General features: G+C 33.7%; 1 protein-coding gene and 1 long non-coding RNA gene across 2 annotated transcripts in view; one reads left to right on the top strand and one right to left on the bottom strand.

Annotated features, from left to right (window-relative positions):
* The window catches only part of LOC137638428 (uncharacterized), a 270,192-nt gene that overhangs the window by 67,341 nt on the left and 192,851 nt on the right, over positions 1–10,000 (bottom strand). The window lies entirely within an intron of this gene.
* LOC137637814 (uncharacterized) lies at positions 7,892–9,493 on the top strand. Its single transcript, XM_068369924.1, has 2 exons — positions 7,892–8,264; positions 8,665–9,493. The coding sequence occupies exons 1-2, from the start codon at positions 8,049–8,051 to the stop codon at positions 9,370–9,372; spliced, it is 924 nt and encodes a 307-aa protein (XP_068226025.1). The 5' UTR covers positions 7,892–8,048; the 3' UTR covers positions 9,373–9,493.

Genomic DNA, 10,000 nt, shown 5'->3' with positions numbered 1-10,000 from the left:
CATTTCAACTTTAATGCCTCAAATCTACTTTATCCATATTTATTCTTACCCTTTCATGAAAATAATTCAACAACTTCAATGAGAGAGAGAGAGAGAGAGAGAGAGAGAGAGAGAGAGAGAGAGAGAGAGAGAGAGAGAGAGAGAGAGAGAGAGAGAGATAAAATTCCCATATGGCCTAAAAGGAACGTATAATAGAACGTACCTACAATACGTTCTGCTTCATGTTGAACGTTTGCGCTATGAAGTCAGTTTCTGACGCAATCCTAATCAGCAGATCTAAACAGATATTTCCGTTTTCTTATTTTGTGATTATACGAAGTAGTGTCTGGAACATGCTTTAGAAGTCCATTACATATCTGGAACATGCTTTAAAATTCCATTACATATCTGGAACATGCTTTAGAAGTCCATTACATATCTGGAACATGCTTTAAAATTTCATTACATATCTGGAACATGCTTTAAAAGTCCATTACATAAAATTGTGTCTACAAACATGTAACAATTTATTCTATTATACGTATTCAACATGACAGATCATACAGCGCAAATGCTTTATGCTTCAATGAACCGTCTAAATTTTCAGGAAACTATGAATTAATATAAAAGTATTTACGAGCTCAACTATGATCACACGAATAAATTGGCACTAATATATAAGGGTTTAAAAACAGTTGCTTTTACGTTGACGCATTCAGGAGGATCGTAGTGCTGATGCCCGAGCCTCATAATTCAAAGAAAGGCTATAACTACCATAAAAATTATAACGCCACATCGGTAAACTTGTTCTGTTTTATAAGATCTGTAAACGCATGCCAAAGGGAAAGAAACAGTGTAGCAATTGGATGCTTATTAAGACAGGAAATCAGCCCCAATATTAACACAATCATGTAAGATCATAAGATCTCAAATTCCTCTTCCCCGGACTTACAAGATCAAAGTCGAGGAGTGGATATCCCAGTCACGAGATTCTCTGATAAGAGAACGATTAAATATTGAAGATTATTTTTTGGCGAAGGACAACTACGACCTCCTAAAGAAAACTCCGATTGTAAAACAATATTATTGTCATGTTATGAACTTAGTTATATTATTTAGATTCCGTTTCATCTGATCAAAGTAGCTTTTATTTCTTATCCTCCGTATTATCTAGCCTTGAACCCCATTGCAGAATGTCTCTGACGATTTTCTATCAGATTAAGCTCAATCTTAAGATTAAGTTCAAGTGGCTGATAAGTTATCACCGATGCAACGTTCAATTCCCTTTCGCCGTTTAATGACCGAAAATATAAGTTTTGTTCTTAAAGCTTAGACTGTGTGGCAGGCAATGAGCAAAGGCCCTTTAATATTCTACGGTTGAAGCTCCCTGGATAACGGGTGCTCAAGAACACTTCCCTTTCTTTACTTATTTTTCAACATAAATGATGGAAGTAGAAGTTTACTTATCTATCTACTAAATGTATTTTTCAAATAATTTTAGTTTTAAAGACTGTGCCAATATATGTATTATTTGTATACCCATAGCATCATGAGTTCAGATAACATATATGAAAGTTGAGAAGGCAAGTTTAAACAGCGAGGACTTGTTACCTTCCAAGGCTTCTTCATTAGATTCCAAGGGTGTAATACCTTTGAAGTGATCCCCCATTTCATTTGCACTTCCCTTCCATGTGATATACAACCATGTTCTTGCTATCCCAATATAGCTTGCGCAGCCAAACGCCAACTTCTTGATAGCCCAGCTATTAAACTATCTATTGTGGCAATGCAGGTAACTCGTTTCACCCAAAGGTAGTCCCTTCATCAGATCAAAAGAAAGTGTCTCTCCTTGGCTCTCTTCATACAACCTTTTAGACACATCGCTTCATGATCGACACTCGTGAATGGGAAAAAAAAGGATAGAAATCTTATGATTCCGTACCAGGAAAATTATATCCCAAATAATGAGTAAATAGTAACGAAAGTTCATGAATACAACAATTAATATCTTTCCCATTACCTTCGCATATATGCACAAACAAACACAATTTATATTACATTGAATGTTTGAGGTATTGTTTATATTGCATGGTTTGTGCTTCCATGCATTATAAAATATGTCCATAGCATCACTATTCCCCAGATGCTCAAGTCAAAGTAAAATAAAGAATACTTTCAACACACGATGCCATTACGTTCTCAAATACATTAAAGGAGATTTATCCACAAGCAGTATTGAAAACTACAAAGCAATAGAAAAAGTATGAGAAATCTGTTCTACTAAGAATAGCTCTTTCCTAATATATGACAGATATATTTTGTATATGAACAAATTCACTATTGCAAATGGAAGGGAAATGATATTATGATGTAATGAATGGTGCCATATACATTTTATGTTCACATACGCGAACACACACACACACACACATACATATATTTATATATATATATATATATATATATGTGTATATATATATATATATATATATGTGTGTGTATGTTGTGTGTGTGTGTGTGTGAGAGGATGGAGAGAGCTACTCTTAGCAAGTAATAGATATACAGATCAAAGCAGGTATATGGAGGAGGGCCCTCAACATTTAAAATACTCCTGTACCAAATGCCTTCTTCCGTATTAACATTGATGCAGACTACGGTACTAACAAATCTTAGGACTCAAGCTTAAATTCTTTACTTCTAATGTGAAACAAAATGCGACGCTTTCAAAGTACGTAAAAATGGGTGGAAGTTCGTCATTATCATACGAACCTGACGTCTGTTCATGATGGACACGTGGGTATCAACGGATGCAGTGACGTCAACATTTATATTTGGCAGTCAATCGTAAAGGAGGTATAAAAGATAAGAACAAAAATCTTTACGGAACAAGTACAAAAGAAAAATATCTAAATGGCAGAGCTGATACAGTTTTTCATTAGCAAAAATCAACAACAAATACACAAGCAGCGGAAACTGTGATGCTACAATGTCGTATGACGTATGATAACAAAATAGAGCATATTAAAACCTCGATTAAGTCTTTATTTGAATAAACTGGTTTCTTATTTCGTGTATTTACCCAACGTAATAGTACAACTGTATCTGACGGTGGTTTATAAAACCGATTACAATTCCAGATTCAACAAACGATTTACGACAAAAAACATCTACGTAAAGTATGTTCAGGATATGAGAATAACAATATAATCACCCGATTAAAAAAAAAAAAAACATATGAAAAACTAACATAACTCGTTCAAAAGCAAATGTAGTTGGCCTTTCCTTTTTTTCATGGTGTTCAGATATTAAATCAAACTGAAAAGAAAACAATAACAGATCTAGAGACACGTCTATGAACTCGCCTACTTGAAACTTGAAAGTATACTAAGAATAAATACGTGAACCCAATACACTCACCGGTTTATCAGAGTATGCTGGCACAAAAATGAGGAAAAGTCTCAATAAGCATCACAAAATAACCATAACAAAGAAGAGTAATTAACAATAAATCAGTTTTATTACAGCGAATCAACAACGTCCTATATAGTAAAGAAAATCTAGAGGAGCATCGATAGAAAACATGCCTTGGCCACGCCAGTCTTACTTTGCTCTCAACTTCACTGCGTACTAACAAAATATTTGCCTTTTACTTAACATCACAATTTTTTTCAAAGTCCTTCTGCCTGCTTGTACTTTGGTGTACTTTATCAAAAATGTTACAAATTCAAAATTAGTACAGTAGGTTTTGGGTAAAATTGTTTTCAAACAAACAAATAAATATCGTGAAAAGACAAGAATGAATATACCCTCCGCAAACTCTTCTATTTGGGCGAAGGCAATAAAAGGTAAGAAACCTTTTTCCTTTCAAGATTCTCACAGGAACCTAAAAAGGATTGAGAAGAAAATAAATTTCAGAGTAAGTGATTTGTTCTTCAGGAAGGAAAAATATTAGCAGGATTCATTGATGTGAAAACGATTCAAGTTATTTACTACCTACAAAATACTTGCAAAGGCTGAACAAATATTTTAACATCCTTGGTAAATGTAATACCAAATCACTTGTACTTCTTTAAATAATAGTTGACCATCTTATAAATGAGCAACAATTAACGATAGCAACCGTACTGAACGTCTCAGTTATTGCCTCACCCAATCTGGATGGATGACCATTTTCTACAATGTCTGCCAACATCTGAAACAATGCCAAATCTTTCGGCATTACTTTTGCATAAAAACCAGAACCTAGAATAAACTATATGAGGTTATTTTCCTTATCTATTACAAGAGAAAGTTAATGAAATAGTCTTTCCGGGGCCAAAAAATAAGAGTGAGGGTGGTTTTCTTTTTGAGGAAAAAGCCTTCAAAGACTTAAGTACAGCAGTAACCAGTCAACTTTTGCGATACCAATATTCGTTAAGACTACTTTACAGACATAGATACTGGTAATTTTAAATTATCAAACAGATTAGGAAAAGAAATCATTACATAAAGTGCATTGATGCAGCATCATCTAATAACCCTTATATATCTATTTTGTGTGTGTGTGTGTGTGTGTGTGTGATACTGCTGGCCTTCCAATCAGCATCGGTAACTGATTGGATAACTGGAAGATATTGCTAGAACAAGCATCAGCTGGAGAGCAAGCCAAGCGACTCCGCATAGTCAACTACAGATCAACCCCACCTCAAAAGAAAAAAGGTGAAAGGCAAATATATATTAAGAATTTCAAATATGGCAATTTCTTAGTTATATATCATTGTACTTTAATGCAATAATTGCAATCATGGTTTATATCTTGGAGTTGGTCTACCACTCAATCTATACTCCTGGGGAGTTAACAGTAGTTATCTTCTTGTTCTAATTTGGTGTATTCTTGAATACATTTTGAATTGGATGTATGTAGCTTACGTACAAATTTTGATTATCTTTAAATTAAAGCGACAATAAAACGAAAGGAAGTTATAACTTTAAGACGACAGTATTATTCCAATATAGTATCTTACTTAACAAGTTGAGGCTAATAATACCTTTCATAAATTAATACGAGGATTACTATAGTTATGTTCATAATTCGAGTCAATGATTTCCTTGGTTTCTTGTGGAAAACTAACATATATGATTAGGGCCATTCGATTTAATGCAACAGAGATTTAGTTTTAGAAATTTGATGTCTTGTTTATATAAATGTCATTACTCTATAATTACTAGCGATCATAAATTTCTCTAATTAAAAATATTATTTTAGTAAAGTCTATCTCACCAACTTCCATGTGTATTGCACGTATTAATAATATCATAGTTAATTTAAACAATGCTTTCCACCTATGGGCGAAAACATGAGGCTAAAATATCCCAGTTTTATGTGCATGACACATTTGAAATATGTTCTGACGCGCATATGTTGATTGCTTGCAATCTGTTAATGCGTTTGGTTCAGTTATATACTTCCAAGCTGAGCAGGTTTACACAAAAGCAATAGTTGACATTTAGTTCTACTTAGTGCTATTTAACTTTTATAACATATTTACTTTTCTAGTTTTAATAGAATATTCTTTTATTCTTTATTTATAATAAACGATATTGGCGTCAATGACCTTCGATGTCAGGATGCCAGAAAACTTCAAATCAATCAATCAATCAATCAATCAGTATTTCAAGAGGAAACATCAACGGCTAGAGAAGCTAATGAACGCACCTGTTTTTATTTACTGTTTACTCAATTCACGGCAAATGTTCTGTAAACAACAGAGAGTAACGGAAATAGTTGAAGATGTACTCAAGTCGATTAATATATTTGCCAGGGGAAAAAACTTTCCACACTGGATCAGTGATTTACTATGTACTTGATGAACCCCTAGAATGCTTGGGGCACGTCCAGCTTCCACTGCTTTGATAAAGCAAATCCACTCCGATAGCAGCTGCTTCTCTATTCCACTGGGGGAACACTACTCCCAAATACTTATACTCTCGAATGGGTGATAAGATTCGAAGATCAAAACTTATGTTGTCAGGTATTATTATTATTATTATTATTATTATTATCATTATTATTATTATCACTATTATTATCATTATTATCATTACATGCTAAGCTACAACCCTAATTGGAAAAGCAAGGTCTCCAACAGGAAAAATAGCCCAGTTAGGAAACGATATAAAGAAATAAATAAAATACAAGAAAGTTAATTGAACAATTAAAATAAAATATTTTAAGAGCAGTAACAACATTAAAACATATCTTTCATATGTAAAATATTAAAACTTCAGAAACAAGAGGAAGAGAAATAACATGCAATAATGTGCCCAAGTGTACCCTCAAGCAAGAGAACTCTACCCCAAGACAATGGAAGACCAAGGTACAGAAACTATGGCACTGCTCATGACTAGAGGACAATGGTTTGATTTTGGAGTCACCCTCTCCTAGAACAGCTGCTTACCATACCTAAAGAGTCTTTTCTACCCTTACCCAGAGGAAAGTTGCCACAGAACAGTTATTATTATTATCATTATTATTACTTGCTAAGCTACAACACAAGTTGGAAAAGCAGGATGCTACAATCCCAGGGGCTCCAACAGGGAATAGCTCAGTGAGGAAAGAAAAAAAAAGGAAAAAAAATATTTTAAGAAGAGTATCAACTATAAATATCTCCTATATAAACTATAAAAACTTTAACAGAGCAAGAGGAAGAGAAATGAGATAGGAGAGTGTGCCCGAGTGTACCCTCGAGCAAGAGAACTCTAACCCAAGATAGTGGAAGACCAGAGGTTGTGGCACTACCTAAGAATAGAGAACAATGGTTTAATTTTAGAGTTTCCTTCTCCTAGAAGAGCTGCTTACCAAAGCTAGGAGTCTGTTCTACCCTTACCAAGAGAAAAGTTGCCACTGAACAACTACAGTAGTTAACACCTTGAGCAAAGAAGAACAGTTTGGTAATCTTGGTGTTGTCAGGTGTATGAGAACGGAAAAGAATATGTAAAGAATATGCTACAAAATTAGCTATATGTGTAGGGAACTGGAAAAGTAGCCGTAACCAAAGAGAAGAATCCAGTGTAGTACTGTTTGGCCAGTCAAAGGATCTAATGACTCTCTAGGAGTAGTATCTCTCCTTTTATGAAATAAAAAAAATAAATGAGGGAGTGTTCAGTAAATCTTTTTCGTTAAATGGAATGAAATTATATATATATATATATATATATATATATATATATATATATATATATATATATTATATATATATATATATAAATATTTATATACATATACATGTATATAAACACACACACTATATATATATATATATATATATATATATATATATACACATATAATATAACACATATACACACACATATATATATATATATATATATATATATATATATATATATATATATATATATATGAATAAATGTAGGTGTAATTATATACAAATATTGTCTATTTGAAAAAATAGAAAATGGATAATTACGACTTAATACACACCAAACATATCATTATTCAAACACTTAATCAGATTTGAAATAAATCTATGTAGAATGTGGCTGTCCGTGTGACTAAGTCATGTCTTAATCTTCATGTAAGCATGAAATTATAGAAAATGACATTGGAACGGAAGACACTTACCGAACTGCAATCACTTCCAACGGCGAGATTGCATCAGCCAACGAACCTTCATTCGGCAGTCGCTCTTAATAAACGTATCATTAAAATACAGGTCTTCAACGGCCTCAAGATAAACAGAGGTTATTTCCTCGGTATCTTGTTCCCGCCATGAATGACTGAAAACAATACTCAAGGAAAAGAAACCGGTGTTGTTCAAGTCATGGAGGAGACTGTAATAACAGGAGTATATAAACCCTACACTCACTCTCAGAAGAGTCATTCAGTCTTCTGAACAATAAGGTTATTTATACAATTAAATAAGCCTTCCTCATCATCAGGGGAGAAAACTCAAAAAGTAGCGTTATAAGATAAAAAAAAATATATCTAATTACGAATAAAAAAATTGAAGTCAGAAGAAAGAGACATTAAAATAGAAAACTAAGTTCATTCGTCAGTGTTATCAACCATGTCGAGAGACGGATACTATCAGAACACGAATCCAGATGTCGGATATTGTCCCTCACAACCGAATCAAAGAGACGCCAGGATTCTGGACTCAGTTTTGCCTGAGGAATCTTCCCTCCCAGCATTGGACGTATTCGGGACATCCGATTCTTTCCATCTCAATGTTGCTGCTCACGACTCTTCACTCGCTTGCTATCCGGACCAGGATGATTTCATGGTAAGATATGTCATATATATATATATATATATATATATATATATATATATATATATATATATATATATATATATACACACAGTATATGTTACACTAAATTCATTTACATATAGATGTACGTATCATAACTTCAATATTAATATTTTGTAGCATAAGAAATTCATTTTCAATACCTTTGGAATTCCTGTAATAGTTTTAGATTGTTTGCGTCGTTTTTAGGTAACCTTTGCACTTCTCTCTTTAATTTTGAAGTGAGGTCAGAAATCTAAAGTTTTTCTTCAAGCACAGATTATACATAAATTCCGTCAATATCTTGTGTAATATGGAAGGACTATTCATATCAAATTTGTAAATTTAATAATATTGAATCTTATGTTTTCAATACCTTTCGCTCTTCCAGAGATCAGGTGTAGCAAACCCTAATGAAGTACAGCCCCCAAACATTGAATTTAAAAGAATGAGTCTGGATGACATCCAGGACCCAATCCAGTTACAAGATGGACCGATTGACTTCGATCGTTACCTTCAAGACCCTGAAGATTTTCCACATGTGGATGGGGCAGTAGGCTTTACTCCACTTCCACTCACAGCTCCAATGACCTTTGATATGGGCACTTGCCCAACAAGCATAAATCACAGCAACAGCAGAGATTCATATCCTTCAAATCTATTGGCCCAGTCAATGGAAGGACCTTCTTCATCTTTACACTTCTGTCCAGCAATGTCGTCTAACCTCTATCACACATCAGAATCTCTAAATTATTCTCAACTATCAGCATCCCACAGCCAATATCTACTCCCTAACACGTACTCCGAAGCCCAAGATAATCCCACCAACAGCACCTCAAGAAAAGGCTACAGGCATCGCCATGAGAGGGTGTATGGCCTTCCTGAGGAGGACCAGAAGATGAGGAGCCAACTCCTCAACAATGAAGCCTCTCAGTTGTACCGTCAAAGAAAAACAAAGAAAGTCAAAGATGCGGAGACACAACTAAAACAAGAAGAAGAGAGAAATGCTCAACTAAAGATGATTTACAAACAACTTCAAGAACAGAAGAGAAAACTTCGTTTGGGCCAGGGCCAAGAGGACTGGCAAAATATATCATAGATTGATAACATTCATATCATCACAAGTTTATATTCCATGTTACACAGATTTGTCAGGATAAGTATTGTAATACTGAACCTGAAAACTTGTATTCACAATTGCAACAAGAGTAATATATTTAATAAACCGCTAGTCATGTTCTATTTATGAAGGTATTGTCTAACTCTGTTGAGTCACAATACTAAAATTATTTATTACAGAAAAATAGAATGTCATTTAATATCCTTAAAACACTACCAAGGGGCTTATAGAAACTGCATGCAGAGATGAAACCTTCAATGATTGACTGAAAATAAAAACAAGCTATAAAACTATCAAAATCATTATTCTAACGTCATTCTGAAAGATTTAAAGATTTATAAAAAACTGGGACATGATTACTTTCTTAACATTACAGCGGATTGAGGATATATAAAATAATAAAAATAAAATCAAACAAATATGAAGGTCAAATAATAGAGCAATGGCAAAGTCTAAAATAAGTCATACTAGAAAATCTAACACCAGCTTTAGCAAAAGATTTTTAAGACAAAGTAATAAAACCCATTTAAATTACAGGACGGAAAGACAGCTAAAGAAACTCTTGGTTGAGTTGTCTTTATTCATTCAGGTCTTTGTGAAAAGGCAG

The sequence above is a fragment of the Palaemon carinicauda genome, chromosome 3 (assembly GCF_036898095.1).
Source record: "Palaemon carinicauda isolate YSFRI2023 chromosome 3, ASM3689809v2, whole genome shotgun sequence".
Classification (NCBI taxonomy): Eukaryota; Metazoa; Arthropoda; class Malacostraca; order Decapoda; family Palaemonidae; genus Palaemon; species Palaemon carinicauda.
Note: the sequence above shows the minus strand (reverse complement) of the source record. Positions and strands in the feature narration are given on the sequence as shown.